General features: G+C 44.1%; 1 protein-coding gene across 1 annotated transcript in view; it reads left to right on the top strand.

Moving 5' to 3' along the window:
* The first annotated feature begins 651 nt into the window (after positions 1-651).
* Positions 652-13934, top strand: part of DNTT (DNA nucleotidylexotransferase) — a 34941-nt gene continuing 21658 nt past the window's right edge. Inside the window, exon 1 of the mRNA XM_066355162.1 lies at positions 652-1305. Coding sequence (XP_066211259.1) covers positions 1103-1305 — 203 coding nt within the window. The 5' untranslated portion in view covers positions 652-1102. The remainder of the gene's footprint in view (positions 1306-13934) is intronic.

Below are 13934 nucleotides of genomic sequence, written 5' to 3'. Positions count from 1 at the left end.
AGCTTAATGATTTCCTAGTTGAGACCATTTACTAGCTCTGTGACTTTGAACAGGTTGTTTAGCCAAACGGGAATGTTAATACTTACCAGACAGGGATGCTGTGAGGATTCAGCGAAGGCTTGCAGGTGCTCGCCTTTGCCATGTAGGAGATGCTCAGGAAATGTGATCTATCCAGTGTATCCATGAAAGACACTGATTTTATTTACACATAAAGTTGTGGAAGTGTCTCTTTATGGCATCAATTCTCATTGAAAGATCATCCCATTTCATTCCAAAAGATCGATTTTTTAGTTACGTAATAGACTCTCTAGACAACCTTTCTTTCAGTCCACTGAAAAAGCTGAGATAGACGGCATGTGGCATCTGAAGACCTGAATTCAAGATCTAGTTCTGTTTCTCATTCTTTCATCTTGAACAAATTGTCTGAATCTTGTTTTCTTCATTTATAAAATGCACCAACATAGCTAAAATGCCCACCATGAAGTACTATGTAGCAATTAGAAGCAACAGATTAGAACACAGAGCAATGTGGATGGGTCTGAAGACATAGTTATGAGTGAAATAAGTGATCGACAGATTGAGAAATATAGCAATATCGTTTATGTAAAATTAAAATAACGACACACTATGTATTATAACAGCCATATAAACTATAGAAATCCAACGTATTGTAATGATTGTCCATGAGAGGAAGAAAATGCAACCAAGTTGGGAGATTAAAAGGGATAAAAAAAATAAAGACAAGAGGGGCCTCACCAAATAAATAAACAAACAAATGCAATGGGGAAGCAATGCTTCCCTACTTTTCTCACAAGATCATTCTGTGAGGATCTGATGAGATAATGCATGAGAAAGCAAAAATTAATTTACTATTTCCATTATAATCTCCATATTGGACAAATGAGCTGAACAGAGGCAAAATATCCTCGTCACTGGTCAGTGGGAAGAACATCACCAGGGCAGGGCCCAGAAAGCCTTGCCCTGGCTTCAGAGTCTGCTGGGGACATGACATCAGAGCTCTGATGAAGGAGGGGCAGACTCTCCTCCACTTCTGGAAACACCACCTTGTGACACAGCTAGAAGCAGAAGCAGCCTTCCTCCCATGGATTCACTGCGAATGGCCCTCTCAGGCCCTCGGAAGAAGAGACCCAGGCAGATGGACGCCCCGATGGCTTCCGCTCCTCCTGACATCAAGTTCCGAGATTTGGTCCTCTTCATTTTGGAGAAGAAGATGGGAGCCACCCGCAGAGCCTTCCTCATGGAGCTGGCTCGAAGGAAAGGATTCAGGATTGAGGATAAGCTCAGGTAGGACACCGCTGGTTTCAATTGTGAGTCAATTTTGTGAAGAGCTTCTTTGAAACCCAAGGAGCCTGCATTTTCTCCCCAGTAGGGAAGAGATGACGTTCCCACTGGGAGAACAGGTTTAAAATCAAGGATGAGCTGATTACGATGGGAAATAAGATGAGTAGGGACTGAATACAATCATATTGAAACTAATTAGCATCCAGAGATAAGGTTAAAAAATCTCTATGAGATGAGGCATCTAAGGATGATCAATAGAAACTTAGTTGGAAAATTCAAAGCTGAAACCACTCAGTTTCATTCTTGACCAGTTTGAACAAAACATCAGAGTTCAATCAAAAAACGTCAACTACTTTGGGGCAGAAAGAATACTTTGGTCACTTGGCTCCGAAGCTAAACATCTGGCTGTGCTGAGGTGACCAGTGTCTGTGACAAGCTAGGATGAGTGACTGTAGCTGGCTTATCACAGGCACCTCAATGATGCCTTGATCTTGCTTTTTCAAAGATCATTCTGCACCAGGTTTGTAGAGAAAAGGATGCTCGTTAAGGACCCAGGGACTGCCCTGTCCCAAGCCGGTAGCTCCCAGGCTGAGAGTGATGAGACCACTCGAAAGAACCCAGACAAGAACAGTTGAAGCAACCATTTGTGTTACCTTGACTGGTTCACTCACAAACCCACTCACATTATAGGCAGTTAGCCTTATTGTTTCTCACTATTATAGAAACTCTTCACTGGTCTCAGACAGGTGGAAGAGAAAACAAAATAAAATCCAGAAATAAATAGTATTAGAACCTTGACATAAATAGTTCCAAACAGAACTGCCCAGGAGTTTGCAGTGAATAAGAAATGGTGATGAATGCAATTAGCTGGCTTTGATGGTCAAAGGAATAAACTGGCCGCATTTTTTATTTTCAGGGAAAACTATAAGAATTCTATGTGAAAATCAATTTCTATTTAAAAAATAGTCTTTGATATTTAAAAATAAAACTGACAAGATTTTCCTGCTGAAGAAATGTCAGCTTCAAATTGCTTTAAGACACATATGTCAAAAGTCAATAGTCAGATATGATAATCTTCACAAGACCCATCGTTCATATGAAAAGGCAATATCCCAGAAACATTTAACAAAATACTCCATTAAGAAATTCCTGCGTCTCCCACAGTCTCTCCTGTCTGATTTCTCTCTCTATGGTCCCCTTTGTCTCCTCTCTGCCCCTTTTTTCTCTTTAATCCCTATCTCATTTGTGGTGTTGAACCCAAAATATTATTTTGGGGCTTAATGTTCTTTCCACGAAATCTTAAATTTCATCTAATTGTAAGTCTGCCTAATTTTACAGACTTACGTAAAATGGTGAAATTAGGAAGGGAAAGATGACACAGGCAAAGGGGTCAAATATCAGAATTAGAAAAAAAGAAAGAAATTGAAAATCAGAAATTAAAAACCTCAGCGAATACAGAACTGCTTTTTTCGTGGTGAAGAATTAAACAAGGGCCAGGCAGGAAGGCGAGAGCCTGATGGGCAAGGTACCACTTACACAGAAGGCTCTCTGTTGACCAGTCCACTCTTCCAGCAAGGGCTGACCGGTTTGGTGGCAGGCACAGCTACAAATACGTGCGTGGTGGCTGGGGCAGGTACTTGGGGAGATGAGGGGAGGCGAGTTTCTTCCTCCAGCAAGGGAGTCCTAGAGGCAGCTCTGTGGCCCAGACGCCTGCTGCCAGGGGCCGAGCCCAGCTGCTCAGGAGACAGAGGAAACTGGGCCACGGCGAGCAAACTGCTGCTGTGCATGTGATGGTGACAGGGTTCCCAGGCTCGCCGCTCAGTAGACACATTAAATACAAATATGTTTATGGCACAAAAATAAACCACAGGAAGTAGAAGTCCTAGCTCTCAAAACGGAATTTTCATTCTCAGATGTACAAGACTTTAATTTATCATTGACATACAATATTAGTTTCAAACATATAAAATTAGTCATCTTGACAGTTACAGATCTTATGATGTGATCACCGTGCTAAAAGTCCAGTAACCATGTGTCACAGTACAAAGTTAGTTTCCTAATGTAGGTGTTCACTGCTGTGAATTTCCCTCTGACCCCTGCTTTTACTGCACCCCCTAAGTTCTGGTTTGTTGTGTTTCCATTTTAGTTTGTCTAATATACTTCTGTATTTCCCCTTTAATTTCTTCTTTGGTCCATTGGTTGTTCGGGAGAGTGGTTTAATTTCCATGAGTTCCTGAATTTTCTAGTTTCATACCACTGTGTTCAATAAAAGACAATAGAAATCATTGAAGGAGAGAATCTCACTAGATAAGAAATAAAGAGACTTCAAATCCTGGCCCTGCCCCTTCTGAGCCACATCATGTCGGCAAGGCCCTCTCTGTCCTCTCTGACCTTAGTTTCCAGATAAATGATTTGCCGTGTCTGATGTGATCACCAAATGTGTTAACATGCTTTGATAAATTAAAAGTTATGCAAATATAAAGTGTGAATATTTTCTTGTTATTTAGTTGGATCCATTGACCTTGACAGTAAAATTCTAAAGAGAGGGTTCTTTCTCAACAATATGAATTCGGTCCAATGATATAAACAAACAGAACAAAGACAGGAAGGAAACCCATCAAAATGTTACAAGTGGTTATTTTGGGGGGGAAGGGGGTAGTTAAGAGGGATTATGCCTGTTTTTATTCTTTGTGTTTTCCAATTTTTTTACAATATGCATATATTTTAAACATGAAAAATAAAAACTGATTTTTTAAAGAAAAGATTCTTCTCAATAGTGAAGGTTAACTATACCTGTCTTTTCTGGTAAACTTATTTACTAGAAAAAAGAGGAGTTACTTACTCTGGGTTCTTACTCAGGAAAGAGGAGTTAAAAAATATATATGTTCTGAAAATAGGCAGCAATCTTCCTAGTTCCCAGCACATTCTTTGGCTTCCAGGAGGATTAAATGTGAGGATAAATCTGATGCTTACATTACCTGGGCCTGAACACACAGCTTAGAAATGGCACACTTGGATGCACTGAGCTGTCTGGAGCTATTTTATATTCCAGCATGTGTGGATTGGGCTTTCATTAATAATATATTGCATTGGAAAAGACACGTTATTCTGTATGTCATTGGAAACTGGTTCTTTTTTTTTTTTTTTTTTTACACAGAGAGAAAGTAAGAGAGAGGGACAGATTGGGGCAGACAGAATTGGAGAGAGATGAGAAGCATCAATTCTTCCTTGAGGCACCTTAGTTGTTCATTGATTGCTTTTTCATATGTGCCTTGCTTAGGGGGCTCCAGCAGAGCCAGTGACCCTTTGCTAAAGCCAACAACCTTGGGCTTCAAGCCAGCAACCTTTGGACTCAAGCCAGCGACCATGGGGTTATGTCTATGATCCCACACTCAAGCCACTGACCCCACGCTCAAGCTGGTGAGCCTGCACTCAAGCCAGATGAGCCCATGCTCAAGCCAGCAACCTCCGCGTTTTGAATCTAGGTCCTCTGCATTCCGGTCCGATGCTCTATCCACTGCGCCACTGCCTGGTCAGGCTTCCTTTTCTTTAATTAGCATTTTTCTACTCAACACTTTACTTTCAGCCTTCCTGTATTATGTTGGCTTAGTTACACCTACCTGGCCTGCCTGTACTTTTCATTTATTTTTTATGTCATGTTGGGTATGTGGCTTCTTCCTCTCTCATTATCCCCAGACTATTATCTCCAATGTCCCAAGAAATCTCCTAGTAGTAAAATCTATGGTTTTTTCACCTGAATGTTGGTGAAAGAAAGAAAGGAAGGAAGGGAGGGAGGGAGAGAGGGAGGGAGGGAGGGAGGAAAGGAGAGAGGGAGGGAGGGAGGGAGGAAGGAAGGAAGGAAGGAAGGAAGGAAGGAAGGAAGGAAGGAAGGAAGGAAGGAAGGAAAAGAGAGAGAGAAAGAAAGAAAGAAAAAGAAAGAGAAAGAGAAAGAAAGAAAGAAAGAAAGAAAGAAAGAAAGAAAGAAAGAAAGAAAGAAAGAAAGAAAAAAAGAAAACCAGAAAACCTCACCTCTGTTCTTAACCAAATTCTAACATGACTTCTTGTTTAAGGCCATGACTGTAGGATGCTTCCCTACCAAATGCCTGCCCCAGAAAGCCCAAGGCTACCAGGAGAAGTTACTGTGGTTCCAGCCAGAACCTAGCAGTAGGCAGATGGGCCCCTGAACCCCCTCTTAGAGCAGCTACTGTAGAAACCTTGCAATTATAAATCCTTTCTCTGCCTCTTTGAGATGTAAGCCTTCCAACCATTCACAACGGTCTTCTCAGTGACCAGAGAGTCGGCTCTTTGAAAAGCAATCATTCGAAGAGAGAACTCTCAATTCCATTCTCTGAGGGAAGCCAAAGGCTCTAACTTGCACCACTGCCTCCATCATAAAGATTCAAGAACTCTGTTTCTCCTCTGAATAAGCACCAATTAGCAAATGCAGGTGTCCTGGTCACGTGGACCAACTCCCCTTGATCCCCCTCAGTGCCTTTCCCGGGACCCGCGCTGGCCTCTAACAGGGCTCCTGCCTTCTGTTTCCTCGAAGTTGAACTCCAGTCATGCTGGACGCTCTTCCCTATTGCCATGGCTATTACTAAATAAAATCCATCCTTTCGTTTTAAACAGCGTCCAGCTTTGTTTATCTTTGACAACGTCCTATTACTTCAAATTTGTGGTGTCTGAAAGAAAGATATCAAGTCTTTATTTGCAAAATAAACTGCACACTAGATGAAAAAGATGCTACCAGCTCTAGAAAATACAATGTTAAACTAGTCCGCCTCAAGGTCCCTTCCAGGTACAATGTCCAAACACATCTTCACTGGTTTCTCTTTCTATATTTTTTCTCACTGCTCCCCAACCCCCGACCTTGAACTCCTTCTCCCTATACCTCTCCGTGTCTAAGAGCTAAGGCCCCAGGGAAGTACTCTTGCAGGAGAGCACGTCTTCCCCGGAACCTGAGTTGATGTGTGGCTTCCGGCTTGGCTTCACTCTTCATCTCATCCAGTTATACCTCCCGGGCTCCTCAGGGGGCAAGGGCGTCGTCACGGCCATCAGTGCACCTCACCCTCAGACCTCTGACGATTTTTTTTTTTTTTTTGTATTTTTCTGAAGCTGGAAACGGGGAGAGACAGACAGACTTCCGCATGCGCCCGACTGGGATCCACCCGGCATGCCCACCAGGGGCGATGCTCTGCCCACTAGGGGCGACGCTCTGCCGCGACCAGAGCCACTCTAGCGCCTGGGGCAGAGGCCAAGGAGCCATCCCCAGCGCCCGGGCCATCTTTGCTCCAATGGAGCCTTGGCTGCGGGAGGGGAAGAGAGAGACAGAGAGGAAGGGGGGGAGGGGGTGTGGAGAAGCAAATGGGCGCTTCTCCTGTGTGCCCTGGCCGGGAATCGAACCCGGGTCCCCCGCACGCCAGGCCAACGCTCTACCGCTGAGCCAACCAGCCAGGGCCCGATTTCCTACACATAGTAGGTTTCAGGAAATATTTTCTCAAAAGAAGGATTTATCTAGTGAATATGGAACCAGCCAGAGGAACTTGTGATTACCAAGATTAATTGTTTTTAAAATTTTATTTATTGATTTTTAGAGAGAGGGGGGGAGAGAGAGAGAGAGAGAGAGAGAGAGAGAGAGAAGGAGGAAAGAGCAGGAAGCATCAACTTGTAGTAGTTGCTCCTCGTATGTGCCCTAACTGGGCACGCCAAGGGTTTCGAACAGGCAACATCAGCATTCCAGGTCGACACTTCATCCACTGCGCCACCTCGGGTCAGGCAAGATTAATTTTTATAATTAATTTTTTTTCTACGATGCACCAGTATTGTTTTTGTAAGCATTTAAATGATAAAGACCTTCTTTTCATAAATTCGGGAGCATGTAATGTGAACTTTAGTCCTGCTCTGGTCCAATTTACTTTGTATTTCAAAATCTGTAAAATTTAAGTTAATGAAAATGTTCATAATACCGTTTAAGATGGGCCAACAAATGAAAGCAAGGCCCTCCCTGTCTTCAGTCTATCAGGGCTCGAAATAGAAACCTATCTTGCCTGCTTTGATTTTTCTGTTTCAGGGGTTCTGAAACAGAACAGTTGTTCAGGGAAATTGGCAGAAGAATTTTAAAACTATAAACAGCTCAGCTTAACTGTAAATTACTATTTAAAATCATCGCTTACAAAATCAATCTTACATCAGATGGGAAGGATCAGGAATGACCTTTCCAGGGAAAGAAACGAGTTTTAAAGACAAAGATAAGAGCAGGTGACTACCCATGAAAACTGAGGAGTCAGATTGGGAACCAGTCTGTCTCCAGGCAAAAAGGATGGCTGCCTCTTTCTTCATGGAGAGTTTTCTAATTATCCTGAGAGGCAGGACCAACAGGAAAAGAAAGACAGAAAAAAACAGGATACAGGTATCAGAGGAAAATAAATTTAGAACTAAGATTTATGAGTTAATTCCATAACTCAGGGCTTTCCAGGTATCTGAGTGCCAAAGTTAGGGTTCTTACATCTTTTGCTAAGTGTCTTATCATATATTGTGTTTCCTTTAACTGTTCCTAAACTGAAGTGTTAAAAATAATTCAGCTTTGTCTTAAGGAATAATGTAAAAACTATGAAACCCATTAAAATCATGTCTAATAGACACAATTTAAAAATGTAAACAAAAATAAACACATATGCATTTTAAATGTTCAGTTGTATACCTGCTAAAATTATCTGACATATGTACAGAGAAATGAGTACCATGTTGGGAAACAGTGCTGTAACCGAGTTCCGCATTGCCGTAACTGAATCCCACATTGCCGTAACTGAGTAAATGAGCCCCACATTGCCGTAACTGAGTAACTGAGCCCCACATTGCCGTAACTGAGTAACTGAGTCCCACATTGCCGTAACTGAGTAACTGAATCCCACATTGCCGTAACTGAGTCCTACACTGCCAGAACTGAGTCCCACATTGCTAGAACTGAGTCCCACGTTGCCGTAACTGAGTCCCACGTTGCCGTAACTGAGTCCCACATCGCTATAACTGAGTCCTGTGTGGGGCAGTTCAAGGAAGGACTTTCTTTACAGCAGTGTTTCTCAAAGTGGAGTTCTGGGGTTGTGGGTGAGTTTTAAAATATAGGCGCTCCCACAGAGCAGCAGGGTCTATTTCCGCTTTCATTGCATCTGGAAGGGCTTGTGACTGCTTCAGCCAATAAAGTGACGCTATGTGACTTTTGAAACTGGGTCATAAAAGGCCCTGTGGCTTCTACTGTTCTCTGGATCTCAGAACCTCCTGTAAGGAGTTTGAGTCCCCTCTGAGCGAAACCCGTGTACAGGTGTTCAGGTTGATAGACGCGTTGAGCCCAGCCTGCCAGCCATCCGCACCAAGGTGTCACATGTGTGGGGCCATCTGGAACATCAGCACCTCCATCCATCGGGACCACACCAAACAGAAGGATCACCAGCCAAGCTGCCTGAATTCCTGACCCACAAAATGACAGCTATAATAAAATCATTACCTTTTTAAAGCCGTTACATTTTGGTGCAGTTGTGCATAGCAAAAGATAACTAGGACTGACTGACTATCTCAGAACCACCAAGGGAATTTGACAAAATGCATATCCCTGGGCCTAGGTAAGATTTACTAACCCTGAGTCTCTGGTAATAGGGCCTAGGCATCTGAATTTTAATCCAGCTTCCTGGGTATCTCAAGTAGACACTGATTGATCAATCCATTTCTTTATTCTACCAATGCTCTTTCTTTTCTTTTTTTTTTTTTTTTGGTGACAGAGACAGAGAGAGAGAGAGGGACAGATAGGGACAGACAGACAGGAAGGGAGAGAGATCCAAAGCATCAATTCTTCATTGCGGCACCTTAATTGTCCATTGATTGCTTTCTCATATGTGCCTTGACTGGGGGTGGGGGGGGCTACAGCAGAGCAAGTGACCCCTTGCTCAAGCCAGTGACCTTGGGCTCAAGCTAGTGAGCCTTGCTCAAACCAGATGAGCCCGCACTTAAGCTGGTGACCTTGGGGTTTTGAACCTGAGTCCTCTGCATCCCAGTCTGACACTCTATTCACTGCGCCACCGCCTGGTCAGGCCCACTGGTCTTTCTATGGACCATTACTATGAATCTGGCCATGTACATGGCACCAGGAATGATTAGAACCCAGCTTATAACCAGGCAAATTATAGCACTGTGCCTGCCCTCAAGGACACCAATGAGCCCAGAAACACATTCCAGTTCAGTACTAGTTACAAAAGAAGACCCTGCATAGTTTTCCCTGTGGGAAGCTAAGGGACAAATTCTATTTCAGAACTGCTTTCGTTGGCTCAAGCCTCCCAAATCTAGTCCGAGACATTACTCAGTCATGGCTGAGAAACTAGGTGCATTTAAGGAATCAAATCCACTGATATTTCCAGAACAGCCATCTCAGCAGCACCTTGGGGTCTTCGAAAGGTTGGCGGGGGTGGAGGGGGCAGCCATGAAAAGCTATCACCTTTAATTATAAAAAGAAAACCCAGGTCTCTGGGGGCAAGGCAGTTACTACCTCGTCCCAGCTCAGTGTTTTTGGCCTTGAAAATGACACTCACGTGGCCCTGGCCGGTTGGCTCAGCGGTAGAGCGTCGGCCTGGCGTGCGGGGGACCCGGGTTCGATTCCCGGCCAGGGCACATAAGAGTGGCGCCCATTTGCTTCTCCACCCCCACCCCTCCTTCCTCTCTGTCTCTCTCTTCCCCTCCCGCAGCCGAGGCTCCATTGGAGCAAAGATGGCCCAGGTGCTGGGGATGGCTCCTTGGCCTCTGCCCCAGGCGCTAGAGTGGCTCTGGTCGCGGCAGAGCGACGCCCCGGAGGGGCAGAGCATTGCCCCCTGGTGGGCAGAGCATCGCCCCTGGTGGGCGTGCCGGGTGGATCCCGGTCGGGCGCATGCGGGAGTCTGTCTGACTGTCTCTCCCCGTTTCCAGCTTCAGAAAAATACAAAAAAAAAAAAAAAAAAAGAAAATGACATTCATGTATGTATTTTTTTCTCCTAAGTAGGAAAATGATGTTAGATGGTTAAGGACAGAAAAATACCGAAACAAACCAACCTCACTCAGGAGTCTAACCACGGACAGGAGTCCCCAAACTTTTTACACAGGGGGCCAGTTCACTGTCCCTCAGACCGTTGGAGCGCCGGACTATTAAAAAAACTATGAACAAATTCCTATGCACACTGCACATATCTTATTTTAAAGTAAAAAAACAGAACGGAAAAAAAAAAAAAAACCAGAACGGGAACAAATACAATATTTAAAATAAAGAACAAGTAAATTTAAATCAACAAACTGACCAATATTTCAATGGGAACTATGCTCCTCTCACTGACCACCAATGAAAGAGGTGCCCCTTCCAGAAGTGCGGCGGGGGCCGGATAAATGGCCTCAGGGGGCTGCATGTGGCCCGCGGGCCGTAGTTTGGGGACCTGGTCTAGGAGAACGTTAAGAGGTTGCTTGAGCCGTGCACACCTGGGTTTGAATCCTGCCTCATGTAACCTCTGCAAGCATTGGTTTCCTCATCTAAAGTTATATTGCCCACCTCCTGAGACTCTTGGGGGGACTAAGTAAGAATACACAGTTGGCCCTTCGTATCCGCTGGTTCCCCATCCACAGATTCAACCAACTATAAATGGAAAATAACATTAAAATTTCAGAAAGTTAATCCTTAAACAATACAGTATAACAACTATTTACATAGCATTTACATTGTCTTAGGCATTGTAAGTAATCTAAAGATGATTTAAAATATATGGGAAGATATATGTAGGTTATATGCAAATACTATGCCATTTTATATAAGAGACTAGAGCAGCAATTTTCAACAGGTGTGCTGCAAGAATTTTTAAAACATGCAATACCTGGCTATTTAGTCAGGGATACTACCTCTTTCCCCTTCAATTGTCAAATTAGAAAATGACAATAGCCCACACAACAATAGCCATCTGGTGTGAATGAATCAAAATTATAGCTAAGTTTTTAGTCAGATTGGCAAAAAATATATTTTTTGGTGTGCCGAACTACAGTAATTAGTTTACGTGTGCCATGAGATGAAAAAGGGTGAAAATTGCTGGACGAGATCATGTGAGGATTTGGGTTATTTATGGGGTTCCTGGAACCAATCCCCAAGGATACCAAGGAAAACTGTAGACACATGTGAGTATGTGTGTGTGTGTAGTTGTTATTAATTTTTCTAAAAATCTGGAGTGCTTCTCTCTAGCTTTTTGTTTTGTTTTGTTTTGGTTAGGTTTTTTGGTATATGCCTGTACATTATACTGTCGCCCTTTCCTCGATTTTTCCAGGCATTCTGGGTGTCTCTGCTAGAGGCAGGGCTGTATCCAAAGAAATCCAAGGTAAAGAGACAGCAGTGGCCCTGGCCGGTTAGCTCAGTCAGTTAAGAGCATCATCCCAAAACAAAAAAATTGCTTATTTGATCCCCACTCAGGACAGACACTGTTTCTGTCTCCCTGTCTCTCTCTCCCTGCCTCTCTCAAAAAAAAAGAAGAGAGAGAGAGAGAGAGACAGTGGTGGGGGAGCAGGGGTGGTGAGAATTGGTAGTGGGGGCCTGAATTTGGGAGACGAGCCCCTGGGCTCCTCCTTGGCAAACCTGCCTCCCTCCCAGACTCAGGCTAAGCCCAGAGCTTAGAGAGCCTGGCAGCCGCCCTGTGGCTTCTTCATCTTGGTGTGTAACTATGGCAACTGTTCTTTCAGACTTTCAGGGACAATTCTACACGTCTTATAGTCTTATTGTAGTTGATGTAATATTGGACATAAAATACTAAAACGTAATTCTATGGGGTGACAGTAGGGACAGTGGGGTTAATGGTATTATATAAGAAGTGTTATTGTATTTATTTCTGGCCTTTGGAAGGAAACAGGGGTGTTTTTTTTTTATAATAATGACACTCATTCAGATGTTGTTCCTTTTTGCAGAACAGCCGTGGAGTCAACACAAAGTCAGAGAGGTAGCTCAGCTTCGTCCAAGCATACAGGCTTTGGGTTAAAATAGAACTAGGATCAAACACCTGCTCCCCCAGTTATTAACTGGGTGAATTTTTATATCACCAAGGCTCTCTTCTCGTGTTTAGATGGGGGGCGGGGTGATGATACCTATCTCACAATGTTATTGCCGATCAAAGAGGTAATGTCTGAAGCGTGCCCACCACAGTGTTTGGCAGCCAGTAATATTCCAATATTATTACTATTTTCAATGTTGGAGTACCCAGAGCAGAGCAAAAACCACTGCACCAGCAAGAGACAAACAGCTGCCACCGCATGGCGGGGAGACAGTGTTAACAGACACACCACGGGCGGTAGCGCTCCTTCCCATCTAGGGTTAGATGACACTCTAATAATAATAATAGTTATTATTATTATAGATATTATAGTAAATAGTATATTTTATAGTTTTATATATTATATAATTATATTATTGTATATTTATATAATATTATAGTATTTATTATTATAATAAAGGGCAGAAATATAAATGGACTATGTAGCTCTATTAATCCTTTTTTTTTTTTTTTGTATTTTTCTGAAGCTGGAAATGGGGAGAGACAGTCAGACAGACTCCCGCATGCGCCCGACCAGGATCCACCCGGCACGCCCACCAGGGGGTGACGCTCTGCCCACCAGGGGGCGATGCTCTGCCCCTCCGGGGCATCGCTCTGCCGAGACCAGAGCCACTCTAGCGCCTGGGGCAGGGGCCAAGGAGCCATCCCCAGCGCCCGGGCCATCTTTGCTCCAATGGAGCCTTGGCTGCGGGAGGGGAAGAGAGAGACAGAGAGGAAGGAGGGGAAGGGGGTGGAGAAGCAAATGGGCGCTTCTCCTATGTGCCCTGGCCAGGAATTGAACCCGGGTCCCCCGCACGCCAGGCCGACGCTCTACCGCTGAGCCAACCAGCCAGGGCAATCCTTTTCTTGTCCTCTTAAGGTCTTCACATGGATAACCTTGCAAAAAAAAAGTCACTATAAATAATTTTTGAGGTTATGTGGCCCTAGACTGGGGAAGCAGTTAGCTGTCTTCCCATAACACTTGGAAACTGCTGTCTCACCACCACGCATTCGCACCGGGGCCTGGCGCACAGCCTGCCATCCAGATGGTCTCAGCTCTGCTCCCAGCCCCCACCCCTCTCCCCGCGCCAGCTTCAGATCCCAACTGTCGACCGAATATTTTCATTGGGATCTCCTGCCATCTTTCAAATGCAGTAGGTCTGAAAAAAAACTTCAATTTTACTCCCCAACCTTTTCAAAGTTGCAACTTTTTAAATCCCTGTTTCTCCCAAAAGTGCTAGTACTTGACCAAAAATGCTAGTACTTTTGTGGTTGATATGCCGGAATAATATTTGACTCTATGCTCCCCTTTGCCTTTGACAGGTGACCTAATGCCAGAGCTCTACCATTTGTCTTCTCTGCCTTCCTTCCTAGTGCTGTGGGAACCAGGCTGGGTTCAAGTCATCCAACGTTTGGTCCATTGTTTCATTCACTTCAGTAGCTCCCAAATCCTCCTCAGCCATCACCCTCCCCTCCAAATCATTGTGTGTACCAGACTAGTCTTTGTAAATATCACAGTAATGCTCTCAGCGTCCTACTCACAAAAACGTTCCCTGGCTCCAC

Source organism: Saccopteryx leptura, chromosome 13, assembly GCF_036850995.1.
Source record: "Saccopteryx leptura isolate mSacLep1 chromosome 13, mSacLep1_pri_phased_curated, whole genome shotgun sequence".
Classification (NCBI taxonomy): Eukaryota; Metazoa; Chordata; class Mammalia; order Chiroptera; family Emballonuridae; genus Saccopteryx; species Saccopteryx leptura.
Note: the sequence above shows the minus strand (reverse complement) of the source record. Positions and strands in the feature narration are given on the sequence as shown.